The sequence below is a fragment of the Dama dama genome, chromosome 12, assembly GCF_033118175.1.
Source record: "Dama dama isolate Ldn47 chromosome 12, ASM3311817v1, whole genome shotgun sequence".
NCBI lineage: Eukaryota > Metazoa > Chordata > Mammalia > Artiodactyla > Cervidae > Dama > Dama dama.
Genome location: NC_083692.1, coordinates 11,870,940 through 11,889,004, shown reverse-complemented (window position 1 = coordinate 11,889,004; position 18,065 = coordinate 11,870,940). Strand labels below are relative to the sequence as shown.

General features: G+C 36.5%; 1 protein-coding gene across 1 annotated transcript in view; it reads right to left on the bottom strand.

Annotated features, from left to right (window-relative positions):
- CEP128 (centrosomal protein 128) overlaps positions 1-18,065 on the bottom strand; it is a 452,428-nt gene that overhangs the window by 335,655 nt on the left and 98,708 nt on the right. Inside the window, exons 10-12 of the mRNA XM_061156507.1 lie at positions 16,600-16,674; positions 14,905-15,037; positions 7,068-7,213 (exon numbers count right to left, since the gene is read on the bottom strand). Of these exons, the coding sequence (XP_061012490.1) occupies positions 7,068-7,213; positions 14,905-15,037; positions 16,600-16,674 (354 nt within the window). The remainder of the gene's footprint in view (positions 1-7,067; positions 7,214-14,904; positions 15,038-16,599; positions 16,675-18,065) is intronic.

The following is an 18,065-nucleotide window of genomic DNA, read 5'->3' as shown; positions in this document are numbered from 1 at the left end:
CATCAAGAAACAAAGGGAGAAGAACCAAATCAACAAAATTAGAAATGAAAATGGAGAGATCACAACAGACAACTCTGAAATACAAAGGATCATAAGAGACTACTACCAGCAGCTCTATGCCAATAAAATGGACAACTTGGAAGAAATGGACACATTCCTAGAAAAGTATAACTTTCCAAAACTGAACCAGGAAGAAATGGACGATTTTAACAGACCCATCACAAGCATGGAAACTAAAACTGTAATCACAAATCTTCCAGCAAACAAAAGCCCAGGACCAGATGGCTTCACACTGAATTCTACCAAAAGTTTAGAGAAGAGCTAACACCTATCTTACTCAAACTCTTCCAGAAAATTGCAGAAGGCAAACTTCCAAACTCATTCTATGAGGCCACCATCACCCTAATACCAAAACCAGACAAAGATGCCACAAAAAAAGAAAACCATAGGCCAATATCACTGATGAACATAGATTCAAAACTCCTTAACAAAATTCTAGCACACAGAATCCAGAAACATATTAAAAAGGTGATACACCATGACCAAGTGGGCTTTATCCCAGGAATGCAAGGATTCTTTAACATCCACAAATCAATCAATATAATACACCACATTAACAAATTGAAAGATAAAAACCATATGATTATCTCAATAGATGCAGAGAAAGCCTTTGACAAAATTCAACATCCATTTATGATAAAAACTCTCCAGAAAGCAGGCATAGAAGGAACATACCTCAACATAATAAAAGCTATGTATGACAAACCCACAGCAAACATTAGCCTCAACGGTGAAAAATTGAAAGCGTTTTCCCTTAGAGTCAGGAAGAGGACAAAGGTGCCCACTCTCACCACTACTATGCAACATAGTTTTGGAAGTGTTGGCCACAGCAATCAGAGCAGAAAAAGAAGTAAAAGGAATCCAGATAGGAAAAGAAGAAGTGAAACTCTCACTGTTTGCAGATGACATGATCCACTACATAGAAAACCCTAAAGACTGTACCAGAAAATTACTAGAGCTAATCAATGAATATAGTAATGTTGCAGGATATAAAATTAACACACAGAAATCCCTTGCATTCCTATACACTAACAAAGAGAAAACAGAAAGAGAAATTAAGGAAACAATACCATTCACCATTGCAACAAAAAGAATAAAATACTTAGGAGTATATCTACCTAAAGAAACAAAAGACCTATACATAGAAAACTATAAAACACTGATGAAAGAAATCAAAGAGGACACAAATAGATGGAGAAATATACCATGTTCATGGATTGGAAGAATCAATATTGTGAAAATGAGTATACTACCCAAAGCAATCTATAGATTCAATGCAATTCCTATCAAGCTACCAACAGTATTCTTCACAGAACTAGAACAAATAATTTCACAATTTGTATGGAAATACAAAAAACCTCAAATAGCCAAAGCAATCTTGAGAAAGAAGAATGGAACTGGAGGAATCAACCTGCCTGACTTCAGACTCTACTACAAAGCCACAGTCATCAAGACAGTATGGTACTGGCACAAAGACAGAAATATAGATCAATGGAACAGAATAGAAAGCCCAGAGATAAATCCACGTACCTATGCACACCTTATCTTTGACAAAGGAGGCAAGGATATTCAATGGAAAAAAGACAACCTCTTTAACAAGTGGTGCTGGGAAAACTGGTCAACCACTTGTAAAAGAATGAAACTAGAACACTTTCTAACACCATAACAAAAATAAACTCAAAATGGATTAAAGATCTAAATGTAAGACCAGAAACTATAAAACTCCTAGAGGAGAACATAGGCAAAACACTCTTCACATAAATCACAGCAGGATCCTCTACGACCCACCTCCCAGAATACTGGAAATAAAAGCAAAAATAAATGGGACCTAATGAAACTTAAAAGCTTTTGCACAACAAAGGAAACTATAAGTTAGGTGAAAAGACAGCCCTCAGAATGGGAGAAAATAATAGCAAATGAAGAAACAGACAAAGGATTAATCTCAAAAATATACAAGCAACTCCTGAAGCTCAATTCCAGAAAAATAAATGACCCAATCAAAAAATGGGCCAAAGAACTAAACAGACATTTCTCCAAAGAAGACATACAGATGGCTAACAAACACATGAAAAGATGCTCAACATCACTCATTATTAGAGAAATGCAAATCAAAACCACAATGAGGTACCATTACATGCCAGTCAGGATGGCTGCTATCCAAAAGTCTACAAGCAATAAATGCTGGAGAGGGTATGGAGAAAAGGGAACCCTCTTACACTGTTGGTGGGAATGCAAACTAGTACAGCCACTATGGAGAACAGTGTGGAGATTTCTTAAAAAACTGGAAATAGAACTGCCATATGACCCAGCAATCCCACTTTTGGGCATACACACCAAGGAAACTAGATCTGAAAAAGACACGTGCACCCCAATGTTCATTGCAGCACTGTTTATAATTGCCAGGACATGGAAGCAACCTAGATGCCCATCAGCAGATGAATGGATAAGGAAGCTGTGGTACATATACACCATGGAATATTACTCAGCCATTAAAAAGAATTCATTTGAATCAGTTCTAATGAGATGGATGAAACTGGAGCCCATTATACAGACTGAAGTAAGCCAGAAAGATAAACACCAATACAGTATACTAACACATATATATGGAATTTAAAAAGATGGTAACAATAACCCTATATGCAAAACAGAAAAAGAGACACAGATGTACGGAACAGACTTGTAGACTCTGTGGGAGAAGGCGAGGGTGGGATGTTCTGAGAGAATAGCATTGAAGCAAGTATACTATCAAGGGTGAAATAGACCACCAGCCCAGGTTGGATGCATGAAACAAGTGCTCGGGGCTGGTGCACTGGGAAGACCCAGAGGGATGGGATGGAGAGGGAGGTGGGAGGGGGGATTGGGATGGGGAACACATGTGGATCCATGACTGATTCATGTCAATGTACGGCAAAAATCACTACAATATTGTAAAGTAATTAGCCTCCAACTAGTAAAAATAAATGAAAAAAAAAAAAACTCAGCAAAGGGATCTTTCTAACTTTGGCATCAGTAGCATAGCTTTTTTAATACTTAATTTTGACAAAATAATCATATTTTACCACTTATGAGAGCAGAATAAAGAGCTAGATAATTCCCATAAAAAATTTAAATGTCCTACAGTTACAGTTGCCCTGAGAATATTTCCAATAAGAATTTATTAAACATGTAGAGGGGAAGTTGAGATCAAGATGACAGAGTGGGAAGACAGTGAGTTCACCTCTTCCCAAGGAAACACAGAAACTACAACTACTTACAGAACAACTACCTGTGAGAATGACCTGCAGTGAGAAATGAGAATTTGCATACCAGAACAGCTCTTCTGCAATGAAGGGTATAAAGAAGAAGAAGAAGAAAAAAAAAAAACCAAGATGAGTATAAGGGAAAGAGAAGTAATTGAATCAGGACCTACACTCCCAGCAGGTGGCCCAAAAGGAGGAAGAGATATCACAAATTCAGAGGTCCTGAAGAGGAGCAAGGGGTTCAGTCCCAACTTCAAGTACCCCAACCCTGGAGACTGGCACCTGGAAGACAAACCCCTTTAACTGGTTCTGAAAACCAGCGGGGCTTACAGTCAGGAGAGCCAGAGGGCTGTAGAAAACTGAGACACTGCGCTTAAACACTATGCACACAAACTCATTCACTCCCAGGCCCAGCATGGGAGCAGCAGACTGACAGGAGCCTGACATCCCTGCTCTCCTGGCAAGGATGCCTCATCATACACCTCAGCCCACACCAGGCTCCCACTTCAGTCCCTCCACCAAGGCAGCAATCCCTGGCACACCCTAGGAGAAGTCTGGGTTCATGCTGGGCTCCAATGCTAACCCCTCTGGCTCCAGTCCCCGTGCCAAAGTGGTAGCCCTCCACACGTCCTAGGAGAAGCCTGAACCCCACACCAGGTTCCAACTTCAGTGGGGAACAATCCCCAGTACACACCAGAAGAATTCCATGGTCACTTCAGCTTCAGGCCTTCCATCAAAGCCAAGGGACACACACAGTCTATCTAAAGACGCTCCTACGCAAGGACACACCCTCAAAACACAGAGAAGTAACTGCTTCTCCTAATGCATGTAGACAAACACAAAAAGTCAAGCAAAATAGGAAGACAGAGGAGTGTCTTTCAAACAAAAGAACAAAATGAAACTCCAGGAAAAACAAAAATCTAATAAAATGACAGTAAGTAATTTACCTGGTAGAGTTTAAAGCAATGATCATAAAAATGCTCACTGAATGTAGAAGAATAAGGGAAGAAAACAGAACTCCAAAAAGGTATTAGAAAATATAAAAAAGAAGGCATCAGAGGTGAAGAATATTGTGTGTGTGTTAATTCCTCAGTCATGTCTGACTCTTTGTAACCCCATGGACTATGGCTCATCAGGCTCCCCTGTTGATGGAATTCTCCAGGCAAGAATACTGGAGTAGGTTGCCATCCCCTTCTCCAGGGGATCTTCCCAACCCAGGGATAGAACCGGGGTCTCCCACAGTGCAGACAGATTCTTTACCATCCGAGCCACCAGGGTAGCCCGATTAATGTAATAACTGAAATGAAATACATATTGTAGGGAATCAACTGCAGATTAGGTGACAGAAAAATGCATAAGCAACTTAGAAGACAGAATGGTTGAAATCACTCAATCAGAACAGCAAGAAGAAAAACAATTTTTAAATGAGGCTTAAGTTTAAGAGACCTCTAAGATAACATCAAACATAATAAAATTCAAATTTTAGAGGTTCCAGAAGGAGAGGAGAAAGAAAGAGGCAAAAATGAATTTGGTGAAACAATGGTTGAAAATTTAACCTGCAGTAAGAAACACATATCCAGATCCAAAAACAAAGAAAATCCCAAACAAAATGAAAGAGACTTATTCCAAGACCTAGCATAATTAAAACAGCAAAAGTCATCCTAGTGCACCAGCCCTGAGCACTTGTCTCATGCATCAAACCTGAACTGGCGATCTGTTTCACAATTGATAATATACATGTTTTAATGCTATTCTCTCAGGTCATCCCACCCTCACCTTCATATCAATGTATGGCAAAAACCACTACAATATTGTGAAGTAATTAGCCTCCAACTAATATAAATAAATGAAAAAAAAAATAATAAAGATAAGCTGAATAGAAAAAAAAATAAACTACTGCTTCAAGAAGTGTTAAAAACAAAAAAGCAAAAGTTAAAGAGAGAATTTTAAAGGCAGTCAAAAAGAAAAAAGAAAAACTGAAGTCACATCCAAGGGAAGCCCCACAGGCTATCACCTATTTCTCAGCAGAAACTGCAGGTCTAAAGGGAATGGCATAGTATACTTTATTTAAAGTGATGAAAGGAAAAAATATCTACAACCAATGATACTCACATGGCAAAGTTATTCAGAACTGAAGGAGAGAAAGTTTCCCAAACAAGCAAAAACTAAAAAGAGTTTAACAACAGTAAACCAGCCTTCCAAGAAATGTTTAAGGAACTTCTTTTAGTGGAAAAGGAAAGGCCCTATAAAGATAGGAGAAATGAATGAAAGGAAAAATACACTTTACTAGGAAAGTAAAAATTTCCTTTACTAGGAAAGGAAAATATATAGTAAAGGCAATGAATGAACCACTTATAAAGCAAGTGAAATGTTAAAAGACAAGTCATAAAAACAAATCCATAGATACAGAGAACAGACTAATGGCTATCACAAGGGAAGGGACAGAGTTGGGGTTGGAGGCAAAAATGGGTAAAGGGGATCAAATCTATGCTGACAGAAGGAAACTAAATTTTTGGTGGTGAACACAATGTAGTGGATAGGAGTAGAAATATAATGTTGTACACATGAAACTTATACAGTATTATGAACCAATGTTACCTCAATAAAATATAAAATTTTAAGCAAAAAAAATTAAGTTGAATTAAAAACTCATAGGGATATAATATACAGCACAGAGAAAATAGTCAATAATACTATAATTAACATGGCATGGTAGATCATCTATAAAAACATAAAAATCACTATGCTGTACAGCTAAAACTAATACAGTATTCTAAGTCAACTATATCCCCATTAAAAAATTAATAAAGAAATAAGCATGCAGAGGCTTTGTAAAGAAAACATCACTGTTTCATTATCTTTAAACATGAACCTGAAACAAATCTAAAATATATTTTGTACCAATGCACCAACAAGATGAAAGAGAAACTTAAGACTGCAGTAACATTAACTATTTCCTTTGGATTTTATAAAGTTAGATACTTTTCACACCAATTTTCTACCTTTCATTGTAACTTAGGAGAGTCTTCAAATGTGACTACTGATTACAATTAGAACACAACTCCACTAACAACCACAGATACAGAGAAAGACTGATACATATCTAGTTCCAAATGTGTCCTCCATGTTTGCACGGATCTAATTTACATAATTAAATGGGAATTAAGCCATTTTCTTTTATCAAGTTCTTTCCTTTGATTTTTTAATAGTTTTTTATAATTACTTTTATCTAGCACCATCTGTGCTAGATAAAAGGCAAGTAAGAAACGGTAGCTGCCTAGTTACACTTCACTCATCGTTCATGACTACTACACAACTCTAAATTGATGGAGGCATTGAACCTCTATCTCATGCAAAACAGCTAGAGATTTGAAAACTTTTCTATTTCCAAAGAAAAAATATCAGTAATACCTTATCGCTATGCCCTTTGCCAGTTTCACCCCAGCCCACCCTCCCCCACACCCACCACAAATAACTGTGGTACCTTCAGAGAAGAAAGATCCCTTCTGCCTTAGGGAAGGGCTCAACTGCTAGTGGAAGAATATTTTCAGGTTTCATAGGTATCCTGGCTTTGTGGTCCAAATGAAGAGAAATGAATCCATAGAAATTTATCTATGTAATTAAAGTAACCATCTAGATAACTTGACATTGTCTACACCCAACCTCAAGTTCATAAAACATCACAATCTTCATATTAAGATTTCACTAAGCAATGCTATGAAACGAAACTAAAGTCCTTTGAACATGGCTTAAACAAAGCAAAGTCACCTCCACTTGGGCTGCCAAATGCACTTTCTCCTTGTCTTTTCGCTCCAAGCACCGCTTCACTTCCTCTAACTCAGAAGCCATTGCACTGAAGTTCAGCTGCACTCTCAAATCTGACATCTGCTTCTCCAGATCCTCTCGCTCAACCCCTTAAAAGAGAAAATGTAAAGCGTGATGGTTGCTCGTTATTCACAGGATAATGTACTCTCAAATGGTAGGCTTATTAATATTAACTCTACTCCATACAATCCACTTATTAAATGTCACTGTAACCAACTCACCATTCTATTATTTCAAGTCTTACACAATTTTCTAAAATACATAGCTACGTCATCCAGTGTTATCCCATTTTGATACTGTACTTGAACTGCTATCTGATTTCCAGTATAATTTATTTCAGGAAAATTCAATGCATTTTTCTTTAATTTGCCTTATCTCCCTATATTACCCCCAAACTCTAAAACAAAATTACTGAAAGAATTTTCAACTAAGCTTCTACAGCTTACTGAAGTTACTGAAGTTCACACAACAAAATGCTTTTCTTGCAACATAAGCAAAGGAGGCAGCTAAATCTTGATTGTGTCCTGACCTTTAACTTGCTAGTTCTGGAGACAACTACCCACAACTGATCAATATAAACTGACAAAGTATGTACTTTTAGTTCAATATGAAATATTTGGTATATGATGAAAAGGGCACTGTAACAACATCTTTTTCAAAAATAAATAACATGAAAACGCTTTTCTCAATGAGCTTGCAATCTAAGAATACGAAAAAGATATAAATGAAGTACTTCTATGAAGTTAAGATGTCAAAAACTGGAACATATATTATCAGTTTAAAACTACTCTTTTCTAGTACTTTCACTTCCAGAAAAGGAAGGAAGGAAGGAAACACTAGCAAATACAATTTACAGATCGATCATAAGACATATCCCAACTTCAGAAATATTAAACTGTCAAAATCGTACAGTGTGGATAAAAGATGCAAAGGTATATTAACAGTAATAAGAGGACCTTCAGATACTATTCAGATATTTCCCTGTATCTGTATAATTTCTATATAGTAAATGGTTATCATACAAAATCAGTCCAAAGGACAGAATGATTAACTCTATCTTAATAAGAAACTGAGGTTGTAAGAATTGGTTTAAAAGTTAGTTCTGAAAAATAGATTAAAAATTTCACCAAGCAAAGCAGATGAAGTTGGGTTGATATTTCAGGGAAAGGAAACAGCATAAAGCACCCAGAAACAATACTGGATTTCATATTCAGGTGCCTGCACATATCACGTTCTACACAGCTAATACTTGTGAGGAAGGTGAGCCGGCAGAGTCAGCGGTCATGCGCTGCCAGGAAGCTTGGAAATCAGCCTACAGACTAAGAGTCAGCAAACATTTTCTGTAAAAGGTCAGACAGTAAATACTGCAGCTATATGGTCTCTGTCACAACTACTCATCTTTGATATTATATTACAAAAGTGACCTGGACAATGCATAAATGAATGGGAGTAGCTGTATTCCAATAAAGTTTCTTTATTCAAAAACAGGAAGCAGTCTGGATTTGGCTCATGTGCCATCCTTTGCCCACTCCTGCTAGATCATCAACCTGAAAATATGCATATATTATGTATAAATGTATTTATTCATTTGAAAAATACACATATCCCTTCATCTTAAAAATAACTTCTATTTTATAAATTTATTAATATATACCCACGTGTGCCAAGTCACTTTAGTCGTGTCCGACTCTTTGTGAACTCGTGGACTATAGCCTGCCAGGCTCCTCTGTCCATGGGATTTTCCAGGCAAGAGTAATGGAGTGGGTTGCCATGCCCTCCTCCTAGGAATCTTCTCCAACCAGGGATGGAACCTACATCTTTTACATCTCCTGCATTGGCAGGCAGGTTCCTTACCACTGAGGCACCTCGGAGGCCCAGATAGATATGCATGTGTGTGCACCTCTCTCTGTGTAGTATCTACCTACCTATATATAGACCTAGACATGTTTCATGACATATATTAGTGTATACACACATATATGCAAATTAATGTTAGTACAAATATATATTATACAACTTATGAAGATAATATATACGAACATGTATATAAACACATACACGTATATGTGTTTTATAAAGCACATCTATGCATCTGATGTGGAGACATAATATTTTTATATGTTTACACATAAAATAGCAGTAGTAGTGCAGTGTTAGTTGCTCAATCGTGTCTGACTCTTTGTGACCCATGGATTGTAGCCCACCAGGCTCCTCTGTCTATGGGACTCTCCAGGCAAGAATACTGGAGTGGGTTGCCATTCCCTTCTCCATAGGAGCCTCCCAACCCAGGGATCAAACCTGGATCTCCTGCATTGAAGAGAGATTCTTTACCATCTGAGTTACAGGGAAGTCCCTACATAAAATACTAAAGTATAGATATATAAATATTAAGGTGTAACACATATATGCATATATAATGAAAAATTTATAAAAACTGAAATACTTAAAACATAAAGTACACAACACAAATAGGGTTAGAGACACTCTCCTCCCAGAGGATTATCTCATATGCTCCGTTTTAAAGAACTCTTGCTACAAATGTTGATGCATCAGTAGAGGATAGCAGTTAAAGAGTTCAAGCCTGGATACAAAAAAGATTTGGTTTGCTACTTCCCACAAATGTGACTTTAAGCAAGGAATTCAATTTCTTTGTTTTTCAGCCTTTAAAAAAAAAATCATTAAAATGGAAATAAGAAGAGTATCCTTCTCTTAGAACATTTGTAAGAACTAAAAGACACAGTGTAACATGTGTAGCATGATCTCTCGTAAGAACTCAATAAATTATGAGAGGTTTTAATCAAGAGAATAACATGACAGGTGTGTGGCTTAGAAGGGTTCCTTTAGTAGCAGGGCCGAAAACAGAGTACAGACTAGCATCAGACAGGTTAGGAGGGTAACAGAGATGAGATAAAGCATGCCTAAACTGGGTTAGTGGGAATACGAAAGAAGCCACTTCAAGAGATAGCAGAATCTTCAGACAGACAGGATACAAGATACTAATTAGATGGAGGGGAGAAGTAAGTTCTGATGTTCTTTGTATTTTAGGCTTATCTGGATAGAGAAACATTCGACCAGTTAAGATAGGAGATAAAAACAGGTTTGGAGGAAAGTAAGAATTCAGTTGTAAACCTGTTCCTGAGCATGCTGGAACAGCACATAGACACGCCCAAGGAGCACCTCCATCTGGAGGGCTGAAGGTCAGGAGAGTGAGAAGAGCTCCCTTTAAGGGTCATCCTTTGTAGGTAATAGCTAGAGCCTAAGATTAAATAACAACCCCAGGGGAGAAGCACCAAGTGAGGAAATCCATAGATAGGATTCTAGAACACAGCAACATTTAAAATGCAAGCTAGAAACAAACGAAAAAGATTCAGATGGAAAGACTGAAAACAACTAAGATAGAAGAACCAGGAAACAGTAAGAACAAGCAAGTCAGTGGAAAAGTTTTAAGGGAGAGGAAACAAATGGGAAACAACTAAGGCAAGTAGTTAAAAATTCCTTTGCATTTGACATAGGATACCACTAGTAAACTAAGCAAAGTCAATTTTAGAAGCAGAAGTGGAAATCATATTGCAGTGGGTAGAGGAATAAAGAGCAGGCAGAGGATGACAAGTGCAATTTCTTACATAGAATTTTTTTTAAATAATGCAAGTATTCTATAAAGATGAAAACTCTAGAATTATTAAAAGAAGGTGAAGAAGTCCATTGCCACAATAAGAGAACTTTAAGATTTTTTTATTAAGCCTAATAAGCAGCTTAAAAAAGTGACAGTCTTTGACTCCTCAAAGACACCAAAATTAACTAGATTTTATAAGACAACAAAACATGTAACAAATGTACCACAAACTCTTTTGCCAAACAAAATGAGAAGTCCTATGTACAACTTCATGACAATTCCGTGAATAATCTTAATACCCTATATTTTACTTTAAAAATAAATTTTAAAGTTTTTCAATGGCTAAGTTGTGTCTGACTCTGTGACCCCATGGACTACAGCACACCAGGCTTCCCTGTCCTTCACTGTCTCCCAGAGTTTGCTCAAACTCATGTTAATTGAGTTGGTGATGCCATCCAACCATCTCATCCTCTGTGGTCCCCTTCTCCTCCTGCCTTCAGTCTTTTCCAGCATCAGGGTCTTTTCCAGTGAGTCAGCTCTTCTCATCAGGAGGCCAAAGTACTGGGACTACAGCATCAGTCCTTCCAGTGAATATTCAGGGTTGAGTTCCTGTAGGACTGACTGGCTTGATCTGCTTGCTGTCCAAGAGACTCTCAAGCACCACAGTTCAAAAGCATCAACTCTTCAGCACTCACACTACTTTATAGTCCAATTTTCACATCTGTACATGACCTCTGGAAAAACCATACCTTTGACTATACAGACCTTTGTTGACAAAGTGATGTCTCTGCTCTTTAATACACTAAGTTTGTCATAGCTTTTCTTCCAAGCTTCTAACGTCAAAATACTTTTAAATTACAACACCACACAACTGAACTTAGTAAGTGAAGTTGCTCGGTCATGTCCGACTCTTTGCGACCCCATGGACTGTAGCCCACCAGGCTTCTCTGTCCATGGGATTCTCCAGGCAAGAACATTAGAGTGGGTTGCCATTTCCTTCCAGCATGCAAATATGTTAGGACAGGTATGTCAAAATCTACCATTTTCTGGTAGATGCAGAAGATTTTCTGGTAATGTGGGAATTCTAACTTAGGCAACATATTGAGTTAAGTGTAGGGAATCTGGGGAATTTATAACATCAAACACTTACAAGAGTTTCTGTGGTAATTTAGGCATTTGAGTAAAATACCTTAATATTTAAATGATTTAGAGCAGAACAATCTTTAGTAATCTGTTAGAAAACATTATAAAATTTCAGTATCACCATTTCTGTTAAACACAAAACTTTCAAAACGAAATACATCCAGAGTAATTAAATTCTACAACCAAAATCAACACCTCCTCTGAAAAAACATTCTAAAGATTTTCAAACACAATACCTTTCTAATCAACATTTAAAAAGCCAATCATATGATTCATGACCACTTTTACAATCTGATTAATTGTTTTCCCCAATCTCCAGGTAACAAAACAAAGATAGGATATTAATTTATATTGAAAATCAGATTAAGAGAAAGTGAAAAGCATAGGGATTTCCAGTTTAAGTACAAATGCACACACATAAATACACTCACATGTGTGTGATATGTATGTGTAGCATATATGTGTGTGCATTAATTTTTAAAAAAAATTCCACAACTGGCTTGTTGGCTCTTTCTAAAAGGAAGACTCATGAGATAAGCAGGTCTGACAACTGAAATGGGTTTAAAAATCAAGCAGAGAAGACATTAAAACTGGATGCCAATATCAACAACAAGCAAGTGAAATTTGAAATTAAACACACAATGCTATTTACATTAGTATCCCCCAAAATTAAATGCATGCATGCCAGTCACTCACTGAGGTCCACCTCTTTGCTACCTCATGAACTGCAGCCCTCCAGGTTCCTCTGTCCATGGAATTTTCCAGGTAAGAATACTGCAGTGGGTTGCCATTTCCTACTCCAGGGGATCTACCCAAGCCAGGAATCAAACCCATGTCTCCAGAATCGCCTGCATGAGCAGGCAGATTCTTTACCATTGAGCCACCTGAGAAGCCCAAAAATCAAATACTTAAGTATCAAACAAAATCTATATGATGAAAACTACCAAATTCTGATGAAAAAAATCAAGGATGAACAAAATAAATGGAGATATAATCCATGTTCATGGACAGGAAGATTCAATATTGTCAAAATGTCAGTAGTTCTCAACTCCAGCAATAAATTCAACGCAAGCTAATCAAAATCCCAGCAAGTTATTTTGTGTATATTGACAACCTGATTCTAAAGTTACAAAGAGTGGCAAAGAATCCCAAATAGCAAGAGCAATACTGAAAAAGAAGGAAAGAGTTGGAGGACTGACACTATCCAACAAAACAGTGTGGTACTGGCCAAAAAAAAAGAAAAGACAGGTGGACACCTGGGACAGAACAGAGAGCCCAGAAGTAGACCCACAGAAAAATAGTCCACTGATCTTCAACAAAGAACAAAAGCAATACAATGGGGAAAAGACAGTCTTTTTAAACAAAGGACACTAGAACTGAAGACTCACATGCAAAAAAAAAAATGAATCTAGACACAGAACTTATATCTTCCACAAAAATTAATTCAAAATGGATGACAGATTTAAATGTAAAATGCAAAATTATAAAACTCTTAGAAGGTAAGAGAATGATTTGCAGGTTGACAATGACTTTTAGATATTACACCAAACTCACAATCCATGAAAGAAAGAATAAATAGGCTGAACTTCATTAAAATTAAAAGTTTCAGCTCTGTGAGAGATAATCTTAAGAGAATGAAAAGCCAAGCCTTAAACTGTGAGATATTATTTGCAAAGACATACTGATAAAGGACTGCTAGCCAAAATAGACAAATGACTCTTAACAATAACAGGAAAACAAACTAAGAAATGGGCCAAAGACTTTAATGAATATATCAGCAGAAAAGATATACATATATGTGTGTGTGTGTGTGTGTGTGTGTGTATATATATACAGTAAATAAGTATATGAATAAATGCTCTACACCATGTTATCAGGAAAACGCAAATTAAAACAAGATGCCACTACAAACCTATCTGGATGGCTAAAATACAGAACGCTGACAATTCTAAGTGTTGAGAAGGAGGCAGAACAACAGGAAATTGCATCACTGCTGGTAGAAGGCCAAATAATATAGCTATTTTGGAAGAGAGTTTGAAGATTCCTACAAACCTAACCACTCTTGTCATATGACTGAGCAATCACACTCTCTGATATTTATCCAAAAGAGATGAAATCTTAAGTCTACGCAAAAATCTGCACAAAGATATTTAGTTTACAGCAGTTTTATTCATGATTGCCAAAACGTGGAAGAAACCAAGACAGGCTTCTGTACATGAATGGATAAATAAACTGTGGTACATCCAAACAATGAAATATTATGCAGTGCTTTTAAAAAAAAAAAAAAACAAAGTTTGCTTTTTTCCTTCTGAAGAACTTCCAAGCCATGAAAAGACATGGAGGAAACTTAGAGAGATATTACTAAGTAAAGAAGCCAATTGGAAAAGGCTACATACTGTATGATTCCAACTATTGATATATTAGATTCTAGAAAAGGCAAAACTAAGGAAGCAATAAAAAGATTAGTGTTTGTCAGAGGTTAGGGGGAGAAAGGGATGGATAGTGAAACACAGAGAACTTTAAGGGCAGTGAAACTACACTATGATATTACAATGATGGATACATGTCATTACATGTTTGTCTAATCCTACGGAACACACAACACCAAAAGTGGACCCTGAGGTAAACTATGGACTTTGCACAACAATGATGTGTCAATATCCGATTCATTAGTTATAACAAATGCACCACTGGGGTGAGGGATGTTGACATCTGGGAAAGCTGTGATATAAAAGAGCAGGCATATATGGGAAATCTCTGTTCCATCTGCTCAATACCACTATAAAATTATGTCTGTTTTTAAAAATTGCATGCTAAACTAGGATTAATCTGGAAAACCTTGTAATAGATCAAGAAATAGGGTGAAAAGAACATAAGAAAAGCAATTCTGAAAATGAAAATTATTTAAGAAAGATCAAAAAAGCAGAAATTAACTATAGTATAACTGGAGTATAGTAAAGCAACTATACTCCAATAAAAGTTTTTTTAAAAGGCCCCAGACATTTACAAATCAGAATTTTATACCTCTCCTAAACCTCCAGTCATCTCCCTGTTCATCCTGAAGGCTTGACTGTTGCCTGGAAATCTGAGATACTTGATGATGTAAACCCTTTGGATCAACTTCTGCTTTCATAAGTTGTGTACGGAGTTCTTCTACCTAAATACATATAATCAAAGATGAAACTTTCATTAGTTTTAAAAGCAGGAAAACAATAATTGAACTTATAAATTATTACAAATTATTTCCCTAGGGGGAAAAAATCACTTCCAGCAGATTATTGTAAGCACAAGTTGAAACCAAGTTAATCTCATGACAAGCACAGTGGAATAGTCTCCTGCTTCACTTCTTTATTCCTATTCCTTTCACAATGAAGGTATTTTCCCCTTCTTTGTGTCTATGACAAATAATGTGACATTTTACAAAATCCCTATTTTCACCTCAATCCACTCTACTACTATTAACCCAAATCACCTCCTGTTAAGTACTGTATGTTTTTACATTTTTCACTTATTTTCTTTCATGTGAATGTAGTCTATTGGTCAGTAAAGTCAAGTGAAATGATCACAATTTAAAACATTTTGATATCAAAGTACTGCTCAAAATAAATAAGTACTAAAGGCTGTTGAAAAAAGTATAAACTCCCTGAGGTCAGGTACCCTTTTATTCATCTTCATGTATCTGAAGTCTAGCAGGCAAGTCCCCAATGACCATTAAACAAGTCAGCGGTGGCAGAACATCTCAGCTAAACTCACAATGGCAACCTAAACACAGAAATCTCTTATTTCAAAAGATTAAAAGTTATAAGGCAGAGTTCCAAAACCAAAAGAATCAGAAGGAATTGAATATAGATATAACCTTCCAAAAAAGAAAGTCTAAACTCTGCCAACATTAATTCCATCATACCACTGGCTGTAGAACAAAGCCATTATATGTTTTTAAGGATTTTGTAAAACAGGTGCTATGTTGCATTTTCATGATTAATCATCAAATAAAGTACTCCTGAACATCTATAATGTCTGACATCTTTTCCTACCTAGCATATTATGTACTGAGTTATGTAACCCATACCTCAAAAGAGAGGCAAGTACAACTGCAATTTACATTAAACACAAGCAGAAAGACAGTTAGAAATCCAATGCCCTTTTCCCAACGTATGTAAGATGGCTATTGCAAGCTACTGAACTTTAAATATCAGAGGCACCAAACTCATATTATGGGTTAACGGGCTACAAAATGTTATGCTTTAAAATTAAGCCTTATCTCCGGTTAAAAGGAATCAGACAGCATCTTGAAAATGAGAAAATAAGACAATGATACATTCAAGGAAACATGAACATGCAAAGGCCTGTTTTATGTGTTTTACTTCCTCCTTCACTCTCCAATGCCTCCTCGAATAAAATTAAGTTCCTGGGAAAACTATCTTTCCCATCCAGTCTCACTTTCACACTGGTTATGCTAAGAGAGGTAATTTCTAAATCGGAGCGGCAATCTGCAAGACACCCTGTCACAGGAGGAACTTGGGCTGGTGCTTTGTGCTGGCTTGCTCTGAATCTCCCTGAAAGGATTTCATCTTTTGCTTATGTGTGCTAATATACATTTGTTAGGAATAAAATTTCCTAGACATGAATTTTTTTGCCCTTTTATAAAGACATCTAATAGGGAAAGAGACTCAATCCTGATTTAATTTAAAAGCAGATTATCATAGCTTGCACACTTACCTGATGCAAAAGTGTTTCTCTGCTGCCTTCTGACTGATTCAGTAACCTTCGAGATAGCTCCAATTCCTGTTGAAGCTAGAGTTTCATCAAAGGATAAGGGAAAATGTCCAATGGGGCAGAAGATAACTAAACTATTACAGGCACAGTTTAAGAGGAGAAAAGTGAAAAGGTTTTCAGACTTTTACAGCTAATATAGAAAGATAAACATCTTGCAATAAACACATATCAATGCTCCCATTAAAATAATGGTAATTAAATAACAAAAACTGAACCAGACCAGACTGCAGGAGGTCTGCGCTCTAGTCAGTTTCATCTCAATTATGACCCTGTTTAAATCTTTTTTCCTTAAAGGCCTCCTTTCTGTTATCTCTAAAATAAGGGTTTTATATAAGACAATCTCTGAGCTCCCTTCAGTTTTAAATCATTTTAATGCAAAATTCTAAAGCAATTTTTCTTTAAATTAGCTATATGCGGTATCATATGAACTAAATTAGAATAAAAATTTCAGGGACCTAATGACTCAAGGTGTATTTCATCTAGTTGGTGACTACTTTATATTCTTAATAGTCTTATACTCCTAATATCTCCAATATTCATAACATTCCAAAAATTTTGAAGTATCTCAGTTCAGAATAAGACATTTTAAATTTCCCTAATAATACTGCCATTAGATAATACCCACAGAAAATGTACCAGTTAGGTGACTAAATACGCTACAAAGTCACTGTGCCTAGCTTATTTCAAGTTGAAAAATATAACAGGATGTGAAGGGGTGAAAAACATGCCACCCTAAAGTACACCTCTTTGGCTCAAGTATTATTGTGAGCTGATGGTAAGCAAAGCCCAGCAGACTCAGGAATGGCTTTTCACCTTCCCTTTAAATGCATAAAAAAAGTTAGAAAGTGGGTCTGTACCAGGAAGAGAGCTATTACTAAAGGTACTATCTATATCTGAAAGACTTACCTGCGTAGCAGGGCAAACATCTGTTAATGGTAACCCCCTCTTCTCACTTCCTGTGAACTGCCTTCCTTCCCTCTGAAGTCCCAGGCCTCTATTTCTTTCCTTAGCTCAGGATGGAAGATAAGCTTCAATTGCCTGGCTGCCTTTGTATCTCATATGTTTGTAGGGCTCCCATACATACAACATTAAACGTTTCTTCTCCTTTTAATCTGCTTGATATCAATTTAATTATTAGACCAGCCAAAGAACCTAAAAGGTTTGTAAAGGAAAAATCATTTTCCCTCCCCTTTCACTTGGAAAGTGTTTCCAAACACTTGGAAAAAGTGTTTGCTAAAAATCCAAAGCTTACATATGCTGGACATGCTTGCAATTTGTAAGGGTAAGGTCATTTTGTGAAATCAAAAGTTTGTATTAAGATGTTATTAAGTGCTTCGACTTTAATAGTTATCCTAAAGTATCACTTCTTTTGAACAAACTACTATCTATACATGAGTCCTTCAGAAATT